The sequence below is a fragment of the Myotis yumanensis genome, unplaced genomic scaffold (assembly GCF_028538775.1).
Source record: "Myotis yumanensis isolate MYYU_CA2020_CCGP unplaced genomic scaffold, mMyoYum1.0.hap1 SCAF_10, whole genome shotgun sequence".
In the NCBI taxonomy this organism is placed as follows: domain Eukaryota; kingdom Metazoa; phylum Chordata; class Mammalia; order Chiroptera; family Vespertilionidae; genus Myotis; species Myotis yumanensis.
The window spans coordinates 83,136,130-83,158,227 of record NW_027223761.1 but is presented as its reverse complement, the minus strand read 5'-3'; the positions used below and the strand labels follow the sequence as shown (position 1 = coordinate 83,158,227).

General features: G+C 53.4%; 2 protein-coding genes across 4 annotated transcripts; both read right to left on the bottom strand.

Moving 5' to 3' along the window:
• Positions 1-4,203: 4,203 nt before the first annotated feature.
• On the bottom strand, positions 4,204-11,664 carry FOXR1 (forkhead box R1). Of its 2 annotated transcripts, none has more exons than XM_070426964.1 (6): positions 11,604-11,664; positions 6,799-6,873; positions 6,444-6,697; positions 6,005-6,228; positions 4,757-4,977; positions 4,204-4,283 (listed from the first exon to the last, which is right to left on the bottom strand). In XM_070426964.1, the coding sequence occupies exons 1-6, from the start codon at positions 11,662-11,664 to the stop codon at positions 4,255-4,257; spliced, it is 864 nt and encodes a 287-aa protein (XP_070283065.1). In that variant the 3' UTR covers positions 4,204-4,254. The 2 variants fall into 2 exon arrangements, with proteins under 2 accessions (XP_070283065.1, XP_070283064.1); XM_070426963.1 differs by lacking the exon at positions 11,604-11,664 and adding an exon at positions 8,540-8,774.
• A 3,367-nt stretch (positions 11,665-15,031) lies between these two features.
• On the bottom strand, positions 15,032-17,671 carry UPK2 (uroplakin 2). 2 transcript variants are annotated; one of them, XM_070426965.1, is made up of 5 exons: positions 17,575-17,671; positions 17,010-17,144; positions 16,699-16,837; positions 16,273-16,343; positions 15,032-15,719 (listed from the first exon to the last, which is right to left on the bottom strand). In XM_070426965.1, the coding sequence occupies exons 1-5, from the start codon at positions 17,648-17,650 to the stop codon at positions 15,583-15,585; spliced, it is 558 nt and encodes a 185-aa protein (XP_070283066.1). In that variant the 5' UTR covers positions 17,651-17,671; the 3' UTR covers positions 15,032-15,582. The 2 variants fall into 2 exon arrangements, with proteins under 2 accessions (XP_070283066.1, XP_070283067.1); XM_070426966.1 differs by having other exon boundaries at positions 17,010-17,141.
• Positions 17,672-22,098: the final 4,427 nt, after the last annotated feature.

Here is a 22,098-nt window from a genome sequence, read left to right as displayed (position 1 = left end):
GGAGGGCATGGCCCTGCCTTTCCAGGAACCCCACGTTTCAGAGACCAGGGAGTGGCAGTCAGGTTTCACAGTGAGGCAGACTGCAAAGGATTAGGGGGGAATTAGTGGACAGGAAATGAAGTTTACTCCTTAAATAGGACTATAATCACTATCACACTCACAGACATGACAAGAAAAATTGTGTATACTCCTGAAGGCGGCTTTACGGATTAAACCTGCAAATGTATGTCAATGATGTCTAGTCTGTTGTAAGTCCTCGATGTTAATATGCTGGACACGGGACTTCCACTTTCCCTCATTCTATTTAGATCTTAAATCAAATCTGCATTTTTAGTATCTTCATTTTGCATACAAAAGATACCAAAGTTCAGCCTGGCCGACGTGGCTCAGGGGTTGAGCATCGACCTATGAATCAGGAGGTCACGGTTCGATTCCCAGTCAGGCACATGCCTGGGATGCAGGCTCCATCCCAGTAGGGATCTCATCATTGATGTTTCTATCTCTCCCTTTCCATTTCTCTCCGAAATATATATATTCTTTTTTTTTTGTCTTTTTCAAATTTTTCATCTTTTGGTTTTTTTTAATTAAATCTTTATTGTTCAGATTACATTTGTTCCTCTTCCCCCCCCACATAACTCCCCTCCTCCCAGTTCCCGCCCCACCCTCTGCCCTCACTCCCCACCCACTGTCCTCATCCATAGGTGTACGATTTTTGTCCAGTCTCTTCTCGAATCTCCCATTCCTTCCCCCCCCCCCCCCAAGAATAGTCAGTCCATTCCCTTTCTATGTCCCTGATTCATTATAATCACCAGTTCATTCTGTACATCAGATTATTTATTCACTTGATTCTTAGATTCACTTGTTGATAGATGCATGTTTGTTGTTCACAATTTGTATCTTTACCTTTTTCTTCTTCCTCTTCTTAAAGGATACCTTTCAGTATTTCGTATAATACTGGTTTAGTGGTGATGAACTCCTTTAGCTTTTCCTTATCTGTGAAGCTCTTTAACTGACCTTCAATTCTGAATGATAGCTTTGCTGGATAAAGTAATCTTGGTTGTAGGTTCTTGGTATTCATCACTTTGAATATTTCTTGCCATTCCCTTCTGGCCTGCAAAGTTTCTGTTGAGAAATCAGCTGACAGTCGTATGGGTATTCCCTTGTAGGTAATTGAGTCTCTTTCTCTTGCTGCTTTTAAGATTCTCTCTTTGTCTTTTGCCCTTGGCATTTTAATGATGATGTGTCTTGGTGTGGTCCTCTTTGGATTCCTTTTGTTTGGGGTTCTCTGCACTTCTTGGACCTGTAAGTCCATTTCTTTCACCAGGTGGGGGAAGTTTTCTGCCATTATTTCTTCAAATAGGTTTTCAATATCTTGCTGTCTCTCATCTTCTGGCACCCCTATAATTCTGATATTGGTGCGCTTGAAGCTGTCCCAGAGGCTCCTTACACTATTTTCGTATTCTTTTTTCATTTTGCTTTTCTGGTTGGGTGTTTTTTGCTTCTTCGCATTTCAAATCTTTGACTTGATTCTTGCGATCCTCTGGTCTGCTGTTGGGTGTCTGTATAATATTCTTTATTTCAGTCCGTGTATGCTTAATTTCTAGTTGGTTCTTTATCATAGCATCGAGGGTCTCATTAGTTTTCGTGAGGCTCTCATCAAGTTTATTGGCAGCTTCTAGCACATTATTGCAAGCCCTCAAAATTGCGTTTTTTAAAAATAAATTGCGTTTTTTAGCTCTATATCCTCCATTTCTGTCATGTTTTTTTGTCTCCGCATTTTTTATGCTTTCTTGGTGCACCCCCTTGTGGTCTTTGTGCGCAGTCTTGTTCTAGTTAAGCCTTGATTGTTGTAGTTAATACTAGAGGGATTTGACCACCAGGCCGACTGGCTGTGAGAATCAGCTGTGTCTGCCATGGGAAAACTTCTGTCCTCTGGAGAGGTGCTAATCTAGCCTTTGCCTGAGGCTATCTGGCAAATGGCTCTGCGCAGGGCTTGGGCGGGGCGGGTCGCAGGGGATCAACAGGGCGGGTGGAGGGAGCAGTTATGGCTGCTCTCAGTCCCGTTCCCAGAGGCTCTGCTTCTCAGAACCCCAGCAACCGCTGCAAACCTCGGAGAGAAAGCTGCCCTCACGTTCCAACTGATGCCAGACAATCCCGCTTCTCCCGTTTGAGTCTGAGTCCCTAGAGACTCACCTGGATCTGGAGCTCAGAGTCTGAGACTCCCTCCTGATTGAAAACGACAACTGCGCTCTCAGCCACCAGCCCGCTTTGCGCGCACCTCCGCACCTTTATATTTTCCACACTGTGCCTCCTCTGAGCCTCGGTATGCTGTTGTCTTTCCTTCTAGTTGAAGAGTCTCTCCTCAGCCAGCCTTCCTGTGGTTCTGGGTGATGTCCATTCCGTATTTAGTTGTATTTTTGAAGTGGTTGTTTGCGGCAGCAGTCTCCGGTGTTTACCTATGCCGCCATCTTGGTCTCTCCAGCACCTTTATATATATATTCTTTTTAAAAACAGATACAAAGTTCAGAAAAACTGAGAAAACATGAAGAAGATACCATGCAGGAGGCCAGCCACCTGCTGAGCTGGGAGTCACAGGTACAAGGCCAGCATGTTGAGGTGCAGGTGACCACTGAGAGCTGTCAAGTGCTCAGAGTCGATCCAGGCCATGATCAGCCCACCAGCCTCCTGGAACAGGGAGGGTCCTGACGAGATGACACAATGGATGGAGAGTCGCAACCGTTGATTTCGCTTCCACTGTGAGCCAGGCTCAGCATGAAGCTGTGCTCCATCCCCTGGTTTTCCACTCGGGCACAAAGAGAGAGGCATCGTGAGCTCATCTTCCTGACCAGAGCTGGAGGTGATGGAGGAGAGGTGGCCAGGGCGGGACTTGGTATGTCGCCAGCTGAGGGAGTGCCTGCCTGAGGTGGGTCCTTCCGAACAGACCCAGAGCTGTGGCCAGCAGGCAGGGCGGGGAGGGACGAAGGGGAGACAGCCTCAGCCCCAGCTGCCTGCAGGTCCGGGGAGGCCCTTGACCAGGGGAGCCATTCTCTCAATTCAAGCACCACCCCTGCTACCTCTAGGAGGTGAGATGCCCAGGCCCCTGGACGGGTGTCTGAGGGAGAGCCGTGTTTCTGTGCAGGCCTATCAGCAACGAGGGGAAAGCAGGAGGGAACGGGACCGGTCAGCTCAGCCCTGGGGAAACCCATTACCTTCAGGCACTGTGCTAATGTCTGTGGCATCCAGATACAGCTCTGAGCCTCATTCCTTTCTTCTTTAAAAATATTTTTTATTGATATCAGAGAAGGGAGAGGGAGAGAGAATAGAAACATCAATGATGAGAGAGAATCATGGATCAGCCGCCTCCTGCATGCCCCACACTGGGGATCGACCCTGCAACCCGGGCATGTGCCCTGACCGGGAATGGAACTGTGACCTCCTGGTTCATAGGTTGACGCTCAACCCCTGAGCCACGTGGCCGGCTGACCACGTTCCTGTCTTACTTGCTCCCTATTCCCCTCAGACCTGAGGCTGGTAGCGGGCCCAGCCCTGAGCATGGCCTCCCGGGCCCAGGAAAGTCACACTTGGCTGGGTCTGCAGCCGCTAAAGACTGGGGCCCACGCGTGCTCTGGCTTTTGCTGAGGGTGTGGTGAGGGCCCTCAGTGTTTAAGGGGGAAAGGACCCCGACTACTCCCTTTTCCAAGAAAGTGTTTCCTCTCATCTTTCTTGCTGCTCCTGGGTGGGTGGTGCTTTTGGGGGTCTTTTACAGGGCTGCCTGCTACAAGCTAGCATCTCCCAAGACGATCGTCATCACCCAGAAACATGGGAATTGTGTCCGACCGGCATGGAACCAGGTCAGGGCACTGTGGGCTTGATCCCCAGTGGTGAGCATGCAGGAGGCAGCTGATCAGTGACTCTCATAATTGATGTTTCCATTTCTCCCTTTTCCTTCCTCTCTGAAGTTAATAAAAATATATTTAGAAAGGAAAAGTGGGAATTGCACCAGGATCCCAAAGACGGTAAGTATTTTCTTTCTTTGAGGAGAGGAAGAGTATGGGACCCCTTTGCTGCACACCAGGCCACTGCCCCACTGCCTCTGGGGCATCCAGCAGCTCTGAGGACACCCCATTCCCAACCTCAGAGTTCACCTCCCCTTTCCCCTCCCCCCTCCTCAGAGACCACACACACACACACACACACACACATGGCTGCTGCAGGGAACTTTAATATGGCACAAGCTGCCTCTCCGTCATGGACTTACAGGTCAAAGAGGAAGGGCATCACACCTGTAAGAGAAGAAGAGTCAGAGGAGCCCGCCGCCCTGCAGGTGCTGCTCCGAGCCTGGAACCCTCACAGGTGGTCTTTCTCTGAGTGTGAGGAGCTCCTCAGACCTTTTCCTAGAGCAGAAGAGCCTCAGAATCTGCATCCTGGTGTCCAGCAGAGAAAAAGCCCCTTTTGCACACCATCTCTCATGCCAGGCCCAACACTGTGGCCACCATGTCTTCAGGCTGCTGGCCTGTGAGTAGCACCAATGGCATCTGAGCTGTTTCCCCATCAACTCCCTGGACCCAAGTCCCACACTTGTGGGTGGGTCCCACCTAAGGCAGCACCCTCCCCCCACCCCATCTCAGACCTGCTATCCTCTCCCCTTCCTCCCATGGCCTGTTTCCTTCCTTGCACATCCAGCCTCAGGCCAGGATCTTCAGACCCTCCCCCCACACACACACACATACACACACCGTGAGGCGGGGCCTCGCACCTGGCTGGCTCATGCACTGCTGGATCCTTTCCAGCTGCGCGGAGGACAAGGCCCGGGCCTCCTCCTCAAAGCGGCGGCGTCCCTCCTCCGTCAGCTTCCAGAGGCAGGCCCCGGCCTGCGTGCTGGCCCGCACTTTCTCGAAGCTGGCTCGGAAGCAGAGGTTGTGGCGGATGGTGTTCTTCCAGCCCTCGGGCGCCGTCCGGAAGAAGGGGAAATGCTGTCTGAGGACAGGGCCCCGTGAGGACAGGCTAGGCCCGCCCTGTCCTTGAGCATGTCTCCCCAGGGGCCAGGACCCTCAGCCCTCCCTCCAGGGGAAGGCTCTTTGCTGGTTGTGCCAGTGGCAAAACCTCTATATGGTGGGTATAGACCCTCATCTTGTAAATGAGGCCCTTTCCTGCCCCGACCCTAGGATCCCTAGCCTCCCTCCCTCTGAGAACTGGGGACCTTGAGTTGCAATAGCAACGGAGTGTAAATTAGGCCAACTCCTGGAGGAGGCACCTGGTCAAGGAGGGATACCACTCGAGGATGAATATTCTGAGGCTCTTCTGCTCTAGGAAGAGGTCTGAGAAACCCCACACGTGTGTGTACATGACCACCGAAGCTCTCGGTGAGTCCCTTCTCAGTGATGTGCCCCGGGGTACCGGGAGCTGTGCCCAGCAGTACTGTCCACAGCGAAAGCATGGGGGAGACTGTTGCGGAACCCAGACTTTATACTAGATGATCTTTAGAGGGAGGTGGGAGAATTTGTCACCCAGGGGAATTTATGTTTTAAAGAACTAAGATGATACCTGGCCAGCGTGGCTCAGTGGTTGAGCATCGACCAGGAGGTCATGGTTCGGTTCCTGGTCAGGGCACAGGCCCGGGTTGTGGGCTCGATCCCCAGTGTGGGGCGTGCAGGAGGCAGCCAGTCGATGATTCTCTCTCATCCTCGATGTTTCTCTCTCTCTCTCCCTCTCCCTTCCTCCCTCAGCAGCTCGGAGGGAGAATCAATAAAAATATATTTTTAAAAAAAGAACTAAGATGTAAAAAGAATCGAGTTTTCGAATGTGAGGGCGGATGGAGGCGGATGTCTTCCCTACATGTGATATGTGGACACACATCTAGGGACAAGCCAGAACCAGGGCCTGGGGAGGAGCTGAGAACACACCTGTCCTCTTGGGTCTGGCAGCAGCCAAGGGCTGGGTGGACTGGAAGGTTGCAGACCGGGGCCCCGCCCCTACCCCTCCTCACGCCCCGCACGACACATACCGGGTGAAACTGTAGATCTGCTGCACGTTGAGGCCGCAGGGGGGACTGTTTCTTAGTGCCAGTGCTATGAGGTGGAAGTAATGGAGCGGGGGCCGGGGCCAGGGCCTCCCCTCCTGGCTGGTGGCTTGCCGGAGCCTCCGACTCTGGAGGGGGGCCCTTTTGTGAGGGGACAGGAGAGCCACAGAGGAGCGGTCGTGCTGGTCCTTAGCCTCCTCTTCTGTGAGCTAGAGGAGTAGAGTAGGAACTGGTCCTGACTCCATGGCCTGTCCTCGGGTGCAGTGGCAGGAAGGGGCCATGGTGCAGGCCATCATATGGACTGGTCCCCAACCCAAGGGCACAGCTGGTTTCTGAGCCCATGAACCCTGTGGTCCCTGAACACCAGAACTCTGCGATGCATCATCCCTTTGCCCATCCCGCCTGCAACCCCAGAGACCCCCACCTCTGAGCTGCTGGGGGAAGAAGGGAGTTGCTTCCGAGGGGGAGACTGCTCCCTGGAGGACGCAGGCAGCAGCTCCACGGCGGCATCGACCTTTGAGCGGTGGGCACAGTCTTCCTCTTTCGGGGGCAGCGGAGGGGAGGGGAGTATGCTGGTCAAGCCCTCCCCCTTCCTGGGCTGTGAGACCTCCAGCTTTCCAGGGGGAAACACGATGTTGGGGTTCACCCACATCCACAGGTTGGGCTCAGTGTCTGGACCTGTGCAGAGAGAAAGCAGTTTGGGCGCCTTAGCTCATGGCGTTGGAGGTCCACCCCAGGCCTTGGAGCCACCACACCAGAGCACTCACTCCCACACTCACCATCTTCATCAGGGGAGGGGCTTTTCCTCACAGGCAGCTGTGGTGGCTCAACCACACGGAGTCTGTATCTGGCAACTGGCAAAAGACAGACAGAAGAGGGTCAAAACATCCCAGGACTTCCACTGTGGGCCCAGGGCCCTGGGCTCTGAGGCTTGTGGGAGGGCCGTAACCCCTGCGTGGGGAGATGTGACCCCATATTCTACTAGTTTTTCCTTCCTTCTCGGACCTCATACACCTGTGCGTTCTTCTCTTCTCACACTGTACACTGTCCCTGAAGGATCAGATGAGCGCCTGTGGCTTCAGTCACCTTCTATAAACTCAAATCTTTATTCAGACTTCTCTAGCTCTTTGTTTTAAAAAAATATTTTTAAATTGATTTCAAGAGAGGAAGGGAGAGGGAGAGAGATAGAAACATCAATGATGAGAGAGAATCACTGATTGGCTGCCTCCTGGACGCCCCCCTTGGGATTGAGCCCGTAACTCCAGCATATGCCCTGACTGGAATCAAACCTAGGACCCTTCAGTCTGCAGGTGGACACTCAATCCACTGAGCCAAAGCTGCTAGGTCTGAACATCATTTCTAAAACTAAACTCCAATTTATTTTTTATTTATTTTTTAGAAGCCGTTTTTTTAAAAAATACATATTTTATTGATATTTTACAGAGAGGAAGGGAGAGGGATAGAGAGTTAGAAACATCGATCAGCTGCCTCTTGCACACTTCCTACTGGGGATGTGCCCACAACCAAGGTACATGCCCTTGATCGGAATCGAACCTGGAACCTTTCGTCCGTAGGCCGACGCTCTATCCACTGAGCCAAACCGGTTAGGGCTAAACTCCAATTTAAAAATAAATAAATAAAACTAAACTCCATCTTCCTCCTGGATTCCTGTTTCAGCACGTGGCCCCCACCTCTTAACCAGCCTTTCAGGCCAGGTACTTGGAAATCGCTCTTGACTCTTCTCTGTCCCGCACAGCCACAGCAAATCAACGGTCAAGTCTGATCATCCTAGTCCAGGCCATAATCCAAATGGCCCATTTATCAGTTTATCCTCTTTTCTTTAACTGATCGTATTACAGTTTGAATGATCGCCCAAACATGTAAACCCAATCTTGTCAGCCTGCGGTAAAGCTTTGAAATGGCTTTCCATTGCCTTTGGGCCAAATCTAAAGATACTCCTTGAGAATGTCCAACATTCCTCCCAGGCCCTCCACCATCTCCCACAGACCACACTCTCGATCCCAGGCCTTCCTACAAGCTGTTTCTTTAGCCAGAAACACTCTTCCTTCTTCCTGTTTGCACAGTTCATTGCTATTGTGGACGAAAGGAGCCACGTGCTAAGCTGACAGCTCAGGGGAGGCCGCATGGCGGGCTTGCAAACTCAGAGACCTAAAGTCACCACAAAGGATGGTCTGAAATTACACTTGAACTAAAAGCAGTGATGGTGGGTAGTCACCTCCTAGGCTGGTATCTTCACTGACCAGGTCAACCTTTCCCTTAACTGAGCCTTTCTGTCTTTTTGCATCAATGATAATATATCCTTGAAATGTCTGGGTAACTTGTAACTTCCCTTTTTCCAGACCCCTTGGGGCACAACCTAATGTGCTGGGTGCCCAGCACTGTTATCATGTTAATTGTTGACTGTTAGCTATCCTTTACTTTTTATTCAATCACAGATGTTTCCCACTTTCCTTTCTCCCGCCTGCCTAGTCTATTGCCAATGGATTTCATGTCACCCACCTTCCTCCCTCCTTTGATTGCAATGTGTAAATACAGGTGTAAGCCGCCTTCTCCGGAGCATGATCCCAATCCGTCAGATTCTGCTTCCCGGCAATTGTCAACAGTTTGGCTCAAATAAACTCACAAAATTCTTTCCAGGTTGGAATGTTTTCAGGTTGACACCATCGGGCTTCTCCACCGCTTCCCCGAACCACATGGGCCGGGCTCTGTTGTGCTAGATCCAATAGTCAGCCCGCGGCTCACCAGGCCTCAGCAGCATTCCTCTCAGCTAGCCACGCCTTCCTTGAAACAGTCACTTCCGGTGGGTGGTTTCCCAAGATCAGTCTCAGTTTGGATTTTCAATGGCCCTTTCCTTGGGTTTTGCTGGTTATCTCTCTTCTCTCCAATCTCTTTACAATGTGATGGCCCCAGGGCTCATCCTTGTTCCTTCTCTTACCTCTATACCAGACTTTCAAAATCCATACCTGCAGCCACACCTCCAGAACTCCAGACATATAGTTACCTGCTTACTCAACATTTCTACTTGCATATGGAAAAAGCATTTCAGCTCAGCCTGTCCAAAACAGAATTCCTAGTTTCTTCCTAAACCTGTTCTACCAAAGCTTCTCTCAGTAGAAAGCAACTCCATTCTTCCACTTATTTAGCCAAACACTTGGGAGGAATCACCCTCTAACCTCTCTTACACCACACATCCCCTCTATCATAGACCTAGCTGGTTCTACCTTCTCATCACATCCTCTACTACCATCCTGGTGGCCCAGTCTAGCATCATCTATTGTTTGAATAACTATAATAGCTTTCCAGTAACTAGTCTCCTGGTTTCTAGGATCCTATAATTTGTTTTCTTTGTGTGTGTGTGTGTGTGTGTGTGTGTGTGTGTGTGTGTTAATCCTCACCTGAGGGTATTTTCCCATTGATTTTTTTTTTTAAGAAAAGTATTTTTAATGATTTCAAAGAAGAAGGGAGAGGGGGAGAGAGAAACATTAATGGTGAGAGAATCATTGATTGGCTGCCTCCTGCATGCCCCACACCGGGGATAGAGCCTGCAACCAGGGCATGTGCCCTGCCCGAGAATTGAACCCTCATCTCCTGGTTCATAGGTAGAAAGTCAACCACTGAGCCACACCAGCTGGGCTCCAGTGATTTTTAGAGAGTGGAAAGGAGGGGGAGAGATAGAGAGAAACATCGATGTGAGAGAGACACATCGAATGGTTGCTACCAGAGCTGGGAATCTAGCCTGTAACTGAGGTATGTGTCCTTGACCAGAATTGAACCCGGGACCCTTCAGTCTGTAGGCCAGTGCTCTATCTACTGAGCCAAACCAGCTAGGGCCTAGTTTCTTTATATGTACAGTGTACCCACAGCACAGCAGCCACAGTGATCTTTTCAGAATATAGATCATGCCAGATCAGCTACATAACTTGTGGAGCTCCTTGTTAAAAATTTATTAAAAATAACGACAGTTACAGCAGTGCATTGAATTAAGTATAGTCATCCTATGCAACCACACAGGTCACACGCTCATGAGCTGGTGACTGTCTCCTCTGCTCAAAACCTTCCAAACATGCCACACCTCACTCAAAGTCAACCCAATGTCCTTAAAGAGGAAGGCAGCTCTTCCTACTCTCCATGCCACACCTGTGAGCCTCCTCTTCATTTCCTTCACCCAGCAGCACAGGCCTCCTTACTGCTCCTCATACCCTTCAAGCACATTCCTTCCTAGTGGCTTTTGTACTGGCGAATCCTCCTGCCTGGGAAACTCCCTCTAAATGTGGTTCTCTTGGCTCCCTGTCTCACCTCCTTCCACTCGATGCTCAAATATTATGTTCCCAATGAAGCCCAAACTGGTGCCACCACCTCCCTGCCCCCCATTCCGGAGCCCTTCTTACCGTGTCCTTTCCCCTATCCCAGGCATCACCTCTTAACACACGAGTGAGCACATAACTATGGGTTGTCTGTTCCAGGGGAACGGAAGCTCCATGGCAGTGGTCTGTTTCTTTCATTATGGATCAGGAACTGTGCCTAGCAAATCGGAGGTGCTCGCTAAATATTTCTCGAATCAGTGACCACAGGGAACGGCCATCAGCATTGCTATATGGTGGCGAAGAGTTGGAGGCGATCTGGTCTCCTTACTCAAGGGCAGAGTGAGCATCTGCAGAGGGTAGGCTACTGCACAACAGTCACACACAGGGGACCAGGTCTAGTTAGCAACCTGAATAGCTCTCCAAAGAAATGTGATATCACCTGGCCCGCGTGGCTCAGCTATGAGCCAGGAGGTCACGGTTCAATTCCCCATCAGGGCACATGCCCGGGTTGTGGGCTCCATCCTCAGTGTGGGGCATGCAGGAGGCGGCTGATTCTCGCTCATCATTGATGCTTCTCTCTCTCTCCCTCTCCCTTCCTCTCTGAAATCAGTAAAAATAGATTAAAAAAGAAACCCCTCTCTCTACCACATGAGAACACAGCAAGAAGAGGACCAGGACGAGCCTTCACAGAAAATAAGGGGGAAACCGTGAGCATTATGTAAATGAAGGTAACAAAGGAATGCTAAACAGCTGTTGAAGAGACTAACACCATCGCCTGGGCTGGGCAAACACAGGGGCGGCCAGGGCAGGGCAGGGCAGGTGGGGCGGTGACCGAGGGGAGCCGGTGAGTCCGAGTCCTTGGCCCCGACAGGTGGCCAGGGCTCACCGGGACGGGAGGCGGTCGCCTCAACTCCCTGCCCACCGACGCCGGCCTGCCCTCGGCCAGTGGGGCGCCCTCTAAGCGCCAGACCGTGGGCCCCAGGCGGGACACAGCCACGGGCGGGGCCGTCCTCACCGTCCTCTCACGGGAGAAGCGTGGCCAACCCTGTGCGCCCCGGCGCAGGGCGAGGGGCGGCCTGGAAGGTCCCGTCGGGCGGGCCGAGCGCAGGCGCCCAGGGCGGGGCGGCTCCGGGCAGGGGGCCTCCAGCTAAGGGGGCGCGGCCCCCACCCCAGGCTGTGGTGGGCTCGCCCGACGGGCCCACAGCGGGCCCCCTGGCCTGCCCCACCCCCGCCCACCCCCCGGACCCCCGCAGGCTCACGGTTCTGCTCGGCCGGGGGCAGGTGCGCGGTGGTGCCGGCCAGGAAGCACTCGTTGCCCATGTCCCAGTCCCGCAGCCCCGGGACCTGGCCGTGGAGGCCGGCCCAGAGGTCCAGGCGCTGCAGCCGCAGGTCCACCTTCGGAGCAGCCCGTGGGCGCGAAGAGGCCGAGGCCCGCGCAGCCGCCTCCAATCCCGCGTGATTGGGTCGGGGCGGCCTCGGCCCGCGCCCCCGGACCCACCGCACCTGCGCTCCGGCCGCTGCGTTTGCACAAACCTCCCTCTGCTGAGTTCGTCTAAGAATGACTCCGAGACAGTATTAACTTCCTACAAGTTCCGGTTGGTTTTAAGGCTTATCCGAGATCGAGTCTGTAGAACATTGTGGAGATGGGATTAAATGGTGCTTTTTTAAATTTATGGATTTCAGAGAGGAAGGGAGTGGGAGAGAGCGAGAGCGAGCGAGAGAGAGAGAAACATCAATGATGAGAGGGAATCAGGGATCGGCTGCCTCCTGCAGGCCCCACACTGGGGATCCAGCCCACAACCCAGGCTGTGCCCTGACCGGAATTGAACCCTGATCTCCTGGTTCATAGGTCCACACTCAACCACTGAGCCACGCTGGCCAGGCTTAAATTTTGTTTTTAATAACTTAAAATTTATAGAAAAATCCTAAGAATACTATAAAAACTCCTGTATACCTAAATATTGTAATTTAGCAATTACACTACTGACATTTAATCACATTTAATTTTCTTTTTCTATATACATATATAGTATTTTTTCTGAGCTGTTTAGGAGTATTTGTAGCCCTAACCGGTTTGGCTCAGTGGATAGAGCGTCAGCCTTCGGACTCAAGGGTCCCAGGTTCAGTTCCGGTCAAGGGCATGTACCTTGGTTGCGGGCACATCCTCAGTGGGGAGTGTGCAGGAGGCAGCTGATCGATGTTTCTCTCTCGTCGATGTTTCTGGCTCTCTATCTCTCTCCCTTCCTCTCTGTAAAAGATCAATAAAATATATTTTTTAAAAAAGAATATTTGTAGACATCATGCCTCTTTACCATTAAAGACTTCAGTGTGTATCTCCTAAAAACAAGGATATTGGCTTACATAACCAGGAAATCAGAAATGAGAACATTGTTGCAATAATATCCTTTTCTTGTTGTTGTTAATCCTCACCCGAGGGTGTTTTTCCATTCATTTTTAGAGAGAGTGGAAGAGAGGGAAAGACAGAGAAAAAACGTCAATGTAAGAGAAACACATCGATTGGTTACCTCCTGTATGAGCCCGACCAGGGCCCGGGCCAGGGAGGAGTTTGCAACCAAGGTACGTGCCCTTGAGTGGAATCGAACCCAGGACCCTTTGGTCTGAAGGCCAACACTCTATCCATTGAGCAAACCAGCCAGGGCCCAATAATATTCTTTATATAAATTTGGTTTTGACCTGGCCGAGTAGCTCAGTTGGTGGAACTGTCCTCCCAATGCACCAAGGTTGCAGGTTCCCTCCCAGGTCAGGGCACATACAGTAATGCAACCACTGAATGCATAAATAAATGAACAAATCTATGTCTTCCCTCCCTCCCTCCTTCCCTCCCTCTATTTCTATAAAAATCAATTGAGAAATTTGTTTTCTGGCCTGGCCGGTGTAGCTCAGTGGTTGAGCATTCACCTATGAACCAGGAAGCCACAGTTCGATTCCTGGTCAGGGGGTGGTGGTAGAATGCACAGGAGAATGATGAGCCAGCTCTGAGGGAGGAAAGTTTAACCTTTACTTTGCAGATCAGCTGGTCCAGGGGAATTCTGGATCCACAGCCTGAACTGAACTCGTGGGGAGGCTCTGATCTATATGTCTCCTCCTGTGGTGGCCCCTGAGGGTCCCCGCAGCTCCACCCACGTCAGCTGTGGCAGGCCCTGGGGTTAGGCTCTGCAGCTCCACCCATGTCAGTCAGAGTGGACTATAGTTTTAACCAGATACTGAACTAGGGTGCACCCCCCCTACCCCCACCCCATTTTCCTTTTCAGGTGTGGCTCACTGGATAGAGCGTTGGCCTGCAGACCAAAGGGTCGGGTTCGATTCTGATCAAGGGCAGGTACCTCTGTTGCAGGCTCCTCCCTGGCCCTGGTGCTGGTTGACAAGCGTACAGGGGGCAACCAATGGATGTGTTTCTCTCTGTCTCTCCCTCTCTCTTCCACTCTCTCTAACATCAATGGGAAAATATCCTCCGGAGAGGATTAAAAAGATTTTTTTAAGTGAATGAGGTAACTGCTCTTCTCCCTCAGTTACCTCACTGTCCTGCTCTTGTCTCTGTCCCCCAGGTTAAACATCTGCTCCCTCCTCCTAGGGCAGTGATGGCGAACCTTCTGAGCTCGCGTGTCAGCATTTTGAAAAACCCTAACTTAACTCTGGTGCTGTGTCACATATAGAAATTTTTTGATATTTGCAACCATAGTTAAACAAAGATATTTTTGATATTTATTTTATATATTTAAATGAATGCCATTTAACAAAGAAAAATCAACCAAAAAAAAGAGTTCGAGTGTCACCTCTGACACATGTGTCATAGGTTCGCCATCACTGTTCTAGAGCCACTCCAGCCTCTTCTCCATTCCCCTACTTCCAAGACTGGTCTCCTCCTGGTGGCCCTCTGTCTCTCCCTAGTAAGAGCCTCCAATCGCTTCCCCTGTCCCTGCCAGCTGGCACCCGTGCCACCCACCCACAGGCCCTGTGGCCTCTCGGTCCCCTCATGGCGCACCAGCCAGGGCTGGGGGCTCGCTGCAGAGGGTGCACAGCCCTACAGCTAGGTGTGGGTCTGAGGACTCTGACTCCTGAGTTCCCTCCTCTGGCCCCTACCTGTCTCCTCAGGAGCTGAGCTACGGGGCGGGGAGGGGCCTGGAAGCCCGGTCAGCCTCGACGCAGAACCTGTCGCCTCAGGCCAAAGTGGGGGCCACAGACGGAAACACGTGCAGCAGAGGCAGCAGCCAACTTAATTAATTTATTTTTTAAACATATTTTTTATTTATTTATTATTTATTTATTTTTTAAATATATTTTTTTAATTGATTTTTTACAGAGAGGAAGGGAGAGGGATAGAGAGCTAGAAACATCAATGAGAGAGAAACATCGATCAGCTGCCTTCTGCACACCCGCTACTGGAGATGTGCCCACAACCAAGGTACATGCCCTTGACTGGAATCGAACCTGGGACCTTTCAGTCCACAGGCCGACGCTCTATCCACTGAGCCAAACCGGTTACGGCTAAACATATTTTTTATTAATTTCAGAGAGGAAGGGAGAGGGAGAGAGAGATAGAAACATCAATGATGAGAGAGAATCATTGATCGGCTGCCTCCTGCAGGTCCCCTCCTGGGGATCGAGCCCACAACCCAGGCATGTGCACCTGACCTGGAATCAAACCAGGACCTCCTGGTTCATAGGTCGATGCTCAACCACTGAGTGACACCGGCCGGGCTTTATTTTTTAAAAAATATTTTTTATTGATTTTCAGAGAGAAAGGGAAAGGAAGAGAGAGAGATAGAGAGAGAGAGAGAGAGGTGAGAGCAAAATATGGATCAGCTGCCTCATGTACACCCCCTGTTGGGGATCAAGTCCATAACTTGGGCTTGTGCCCTGACCGGGACTTTGGGGCACAGGATACCCAACCAACTGAGCCACTTTATTGTCGGAGCTCAGTGCACTGGGTGGGGGCGCGGGATTGTTGTTGGAGGCAATTAAGGAAGTGAAAGGGGAGGAAACTCCATTCTGACAGGAGCAGGGTGAGGAAGAGGACAGGGAGAGCTGGGAAAGGGAGGCCTGGAGACAAGGGGTGGAGCAAAGGGAGGAGGGCGAGGGGAGCTAAGGAACCAAGGAGCCAGATCAGTGATGAGGACGGGGAACAGGCCGCTCGTCAGGAGCAAAGGCCCAGCTTTGGACCGGAGAGCTGGCCAGTGCTGACCTACTGGCCGAGCCCCCTGTGCCCACTCGGCCTCCTCACTTCCGGGCGCCCAGTGCCAGGGCCACGATGAAGCCCACGACCAGCAGGAACATGGCGACGGACAGCAGCACCGTGATGACCACCATGCCCCCCGTGCGGGCCATCCCCAGCCCAATGGAGGCCCCCTTGCGTCCTGTGGGGGGAAGCCGGGAGGTCTGAGGGCGCTCAGCTTGCTGCCTCCTCCAGCCATTCCACCAGGCGCCCTTTCATCTGCCTATTCATCCAGCATCCAACGGCCATCCAAGGGATCCAGACATCCACCCAGTAACCGTCGAGGGAGCAACTCCTGCGTCACTCACGGAGGCTACAGAAATCAATCGCACCCAGTCCCCCCACAGAGAACCTTCAGTTCAGCAGGAAGATGAGTCCACACAGTGAAAATGTCCAGGGCTGGCCCTGGCTGGGTGGCTCAATTGGTTAGAGCGCTGCCCCAATACGCCAAGGGTGCGGGTTTGATCCCCAGTCAGGGCACATACAAGAAGCAACCAATGAGTGCATAAATCAGTGGAACAACAGATCAATGCCTCTCTCTCTCTCATCAATCAATTAAAAATAAATAAATAAAATAAAATGCCCAGGGCTCGGTGCTAGGATAGAGGGGGGCAAAGGAGCTATGGGAGCCCCAGAGGGGCTGGCGGTGCTGGGAAGGGTCTGCGGCTGGAGCTGAGAGGGAGTGGGTTACTCACGCGGAAGGGTGGACATGGGGACCTCTCGGCTGGACTCAGTGGCTGTCCCCTTCTGCACCCGGTAGGAGACGCTTTTGGGGGCGGAGGGTTAGGAGAGAAAGGAGAGAGGATCCTCAGGGAGCGTCTGGGACTTGGGAGAAGAGGGACATCAGCCAGGTCTCCCCATTTGCCTCCACGGTGCCACCTCTGGGAGAGGCCTGTTCTTTTTTATTCTTTAAATATATTTTTATTGATTTCAGAGAGGAAGGGAGAGGGAGAGAGGAACATCCATAAGAGAGAATCACTGATTGGCTGGAGAGGCCCGTTCATGAGCCTTTAGCTATGCCCTCTCCCCCCAAGGTGACCACATCCCACCACGACCGCCACCTGCCAGGACCCGGCACCCCCTCGCTCCCCCGAGGGCCCAGGCCTGGACCTGGCACCTACTAGTATTTGGTTCCTGGGGCCAGGTTTGTCACCTGGTATGCCCTGAGCCGGGTGACCGTGAAGCCAGCCCCGCTGTCCACCACACTCACCAGCTCCCTTCGCCCACGGCAGGGGGGCACCACAAAGCCAGCTGTCACCACTGCGGGGGAATCGGGGTGAAAGGCCGTCAGGCTTCTGGAGGCCCCGAGGAGAAGGGGCAGTTGACAGTGTGGGCCCAGCAGCGGGGTCGGTCGAGGGAAGGCGCGCGTGGGAGCAGGCATGCTGGGGGCGCTCTGGAAAGGGCCCGGGACGCCAGGGACAGGGGAGCAGACCTGTGCTGTCATTGGCTCGCCGGACCATCAGGGTGGCGTTGCCCCCTGTGAGGTGGCAGGGGGGCAGGGCAACCAGCAGGCTCTCCGCTAGCGCAGGGCACAGCAGGCCGGAGAGGCTTGAGATGTTGAAGACTGCTGAGGGGCCAGGAGGAAGTTAGGTGGCCCCCCCACTGTCAGACCTGCCCACCCCCCCTTAGTTGCCTCTCCCACCCTGCGGGCCATTGGCAGAACATGGAACATGGACCTTTGCTGGTCCGACCGCCAGGTGGCAGGCGTGGGCTGCAGAAGCTGGGTACCCTACAAACCTGCAGATCCAGTGGGCCCAGCCTCACCCCTACCCGGCCTCGGACCCTTCCCAAGGCCGCTCTGCCTCCTGGGCCAGGACAAGGACAGGACTGTGCACTGGGCTCAGTGGCCGATGGCTTCAATGACCGATGACCAGTCACTGCCATTGCCAGTCCCCACCCCCGACTGACCAGATGAGCCCCCCTTTCTGAGTCTGGAAGGCACAGGGGGGCACCGCCCCCATCCAGGCCCAGCCCCCCTCCCCCCAAATGGCAGAGACCTGCAGCCCCCGGGTCCAGGACAACCATCAGGACCAGGGTCAAGGGCAAGGTCCGGCTGGGTAGCAGGGATGCCATAGCTGGGCCGGGAGCTGGAATGGATGCTGGCGGCTGGGGCTTCCGGAGGCAAGTGATGCCTTGCCCCTGGGGCTGCCGGTTTTGTCCTGGGGCAGGAGGGGCTGGACAGGAATCTTGTCCAACCTGCCCCTTGGGCTTTCCAGCCTGGGGGGCGGTGGGGGGCAGGCAGACAGGTTTTTCAGGATGGGGAGTGGCCCTCAGGCCCAGAGTAAGCATCTTGGTGGCTTAGTCAGCTGCAGAGGGGGTGGTGGTGGTAACTAAGGTAGGGGGAGGGGTGGAAATCCCCCCTTCTTCTGGGCCCCACACCTGGAAGGGCACCCGTGGTTTTGCTGCCTGTGCGTCTGGAGCCCAGCCTGCGGAGGACGGCTACCCTCGTTGTGGGAGGTCTCCGAGGGCAGCGAGCTCTGGGGGTGCCCTGGGCTCAGGAAGAGGGGAGCAACTCCCAGGGCTCCTGGCAGGCCTTGGCTGGGCAAGAATGGAGGCTGGTCATGGGCCGCAGCGCCAAGGGCTCTAATTCTGGCCCGGCCAGCCTGGGTCAGTGGTTGAGCGTCAACCTATGAACCAGGAGGTCACAGTTCGATTCCCGGTCAGGACACAGGCCCAGGTTACAGGCTGGATCCCCAGTGGGGGGCGTGCAGGAGGCAGCCAATCCATGATTCTCTCATCATTGATGTTTCTATCTCTCTCTCCCTCTCCCTTCCTCTCTGAAATCAATAAAAACATATTCTACAAAAGGGGGCTCTAATTCTGAGTGTTCCCTGCGGCCCAGGTCCTGCTGTGGGAGCGTATAGGGAGGTGGTGCTGGGAGTGTAAGGGGAGGGGAGCAGGGGGCGCCAGGGAAGGCTTCGGAGAGGCCAGGGAGGCGGGCATGGACCAGTCCCCAGGGTGGCGTGGACATGGGCAGCCATGCTCAGCAGCCTTGTTGAACTGTTTGAGAAGAAACAAGACAAAGAGACCTGGTAAGAGAAAATGAAGATGAGTCGCCCCTCTGGCTGCACCCAGACCCCTGAGGATGGAGCCCGCAACTTGGGCATGCGCCCTGGCTGGGAATCGAACCGTGACCTTCTGGCTCATAGGTCGATGCTGAGGGGGACAGAATGGTGAGCAGAGGGGAGCACTGGGGACGCAGGGCCGCGGGCTCCAACATTTGTCCTCCCGCGTCCTGGACAGTGGGGGGCACTAGCTCCCCTTTGTGGACGTGGAAACTGTGGTCACTGTCAGGGGGGACGGAGACACCCACAGAAGCTGATGTGTCTGTCTATCCTCGCCTGAGGGTATGTTCTTATTGATTTTAGAGAGAAAAGGGGGAAGGAGAGAAGGAGAAACATCGATGCCAGAGAGAAACAGTGAGCAGCTGCCTCCCCTACTCGCCCTGACCAGGCATGGAACCTGCAGCCGGGGGATGTGTCCCGACTGAGAATCCAACCGGCAACCTTTTGGTCTGTGGGACAACACTGCAACCCACGGAGCCAGGGCTTTCTGTATGTCCTTTTGCTGCATGAACCCTTCTGTCTCTCCCAGTCCCAGTGCGGGTCAGGGTCCTGGCAGGAAAGCGAGGGACGGTGGGCTGTGCCCTTACTCCTGTGGTGGGGAGGGGAGGGGCACAGCCTGGGGTGCAAGCAAGGGTGACAGTGAAGAGTGGATCGGGGGACCTCAGACCAGTGCTCCTCCAAATTTAATGTGCATCTGCTCCAGGCATTTAAAAAATATATATATTTTTATTGATTTCAGAGAGGAAGGGAGAGGGAGGGAGAGAGAAACATCAATGATGAGAGAGAATCATTGGTCGGCTGCCTCCTACACACCCCACAATGGGAATGGAGCCCACAACCCGGGCATGTGCCCTGACTGGGCATCGAACCGTGACCTTCTGGCTCATAGGTCGATGTTCAACCACTGAGCAACACTGGCCGGGCAGGCCTTTTGTTAAAATGCAGGTTCTGGTTCAGTGGGTCTGAGGTGAGGCCTGAAGTCCTGCATTTCTAACAAGCGTCCAGGTGACACTGGTGATGCCGGTCTGAGCGGCTCCCACTCGGAGTTGCTAGACGCTCTGTGGGCTTATGTGCCGGCACCCCCCCCCCCCCCCCACCCGCCCCGGCCTCTCTGATGGAGACCAGGGCAAGTTTCCCCGTCTCCTGGGACAGGCTGCCTTCCTGAAGAATGGAATTGTTTTTCTCACACCGTGGCCTTTGTCCTCTTTTAGATCAGATTCTACCATCGTTGTACAAACGGAAGGAGGATCTTTGTACCCTGAGTAGAACTTCAGAGGGAGGAAACCGACTAGAACTGACTAGTTCTCAACCTGTGGGTTGCAACCCCTTTGGCGGTCGAAGGACCCTTTCACAGGGGTCGTCTAAGACCATCCTGCATATCAGATATTTACATGACGATTCATAACAGTAGCAACATTACACTTATGAAGTAGCAACGAAAATAATTATATGGTTGGGTCACCACATGAGGAACTGCATTTAAAGGGCCAGAAGGTTGAGAACCACTGGACTAGAAGGCGGGACTCCAGGGGGAAGGGGACCTTCCTGGGGCTCTTCAAATCGGGGGTGTCCCTGAGCCAGGAGGACGCTTACTCTAAGGCTTGGGAAGTGTCTGTCTCCATGTCAGTCACAAACCAGGGAGCAGAAAGGGGAAGAAGTTGGGTTTATTGCAGGGTGGGTTGTGTCGGGCCCACTCCAAAGCCCCAGCCACATCTGAAACTATGAGTGAGACAGAGTGGGGTAGGGGAGGCCAGAGCTTGGACCAGCATTTGAAGGGATAAGAGGGCCCTGTAGCTTTAAACCCGCCCTTTTTCTTCCAACCCCCGCCCCCCCCCCCCCAACCCTGGCCCTCCCCAGGTTTCTGGAGGAGCTGAGAGTTGTGTCTTCTCCCTGCCCTGCCAAGCTGCTCACTGGTGGCTCTGGAGGCTGTGCTTTGTGGTCTCCATGGAAACCATTAGTTGCTAAGCAACTGGAGCATCATCTGTGCTGAGCTCTCACATCTAATTATCCCATCACAGCAGAGGAGAAGGGTTTGGGGAGCTGAGAGGAGGGGAAGCCAAGCTCAGGAGTGAGAGGATAACTCTCGTAGCCTCTTAGCTGAGCAGACTCCTTGGCTACACGGAGGCCCCTGGAAGCCACAGCCCCCGCCGCTCCGGAGAATTTTCTCTGGGCTTGGAGTCAGCAAACTAGAAGCACAAGTGCCGGTGTCTCAAGCCTGGACCCACGCTCTCTAGGCTGTCTCCCTGCGCTGGGTTCTCAATCCTAAACTCCCTCAAGTTCCCTCCCCGCCTCTTTCCTTCTAAGTTCCATATTCAACTTAACAAATATGTATTGAGTATCCGATATGTCCCTGGCCCTGTGCGAGGCACCAGGGATGGGCAGGTCAGACAAGTTCTGCCCCCAGGGAGCTCCCAATCTCCCTCTGCTGCTTGGACTGGCTTCCTCCCAGCGCAGACCCGCTCTTTCTGAACGACAGCACTTTTTTTTTTCTTGACTCTGGTCGTTTTGCGGCTGTAAGACCTCAGCTGAGAGCCCAGGTCTGTGGGCAGCACTGCGGTTTTCTCCCCCTAAAGCCACCCTCTGCCCCCAGGGCCTTAGCAAAGTGGGCCCATGGGCTCCAGGGGCCTGTCAGCCTCTCTTAGGGGTCTCTTGCTGATGAGTGGTGCCATAGGCTTTAGGTAAGTCACTCTGAACCTCCATTTTCTCACCTAAAATGGGAAGACTCATTCCTTCCCATTCCTCTAGCAACATATGACAGGTGTAAAAAATAAAGGTGCAGGCCTGGCTGGTTGCTCAGTGGTTAGAGTGTCAGCCCGCAGACCAGACCAAAGGGTCATGGGTTTGATTCCCATTCAAGGGCATGTACCTCAGTTTCCGGTTTGATCCCCAGGCCTGGTCAGGGCACGTGCGGGAGGCAACCAATCGATGCCTCTCTCTCATGTCGATGTGTCTCTCTCTCTCTTTCTCCCTCGCCCTCCTTTCTCCCTCCCACTCTCTCTAAAAGTCAATAGGAAAAAATATCCTCGGGTGAGGGTTAACACGCGCACGCGCACGCGCAGGAGAAATGCGGAGGTCATCGCCCTGATCTGTAGGACGCACTGGGAGCGACCCTGGGCTGAGCCTGGAGGTGAGACGCAGTGCTCACCAGAAGTTGGTCCCGTGGGACATGGCAAGGCCTCTGTCCTAGAGACCTGAGGCTGGGAGAGGCCATGAGAATGACAAATCTCCGTCACTCAGTTGGAAATGACACGGGTGCTCCATTTCCTTCTAATGTTACCCACGTCTGCTTCCAGCTTCACAGCTTTGGCCAAATTACCCATGTAGCTACCCTGAGCGGCAGTTTCCTCATCTGTGGGAAGGGTAGACAGTCTGTCTCGCCCGGATACTGCGTCTGTCACTCAGTTAATTTATGAAAGAGTGTCTAGCACAGGATCTGGTTCAATAAATATTAATTTG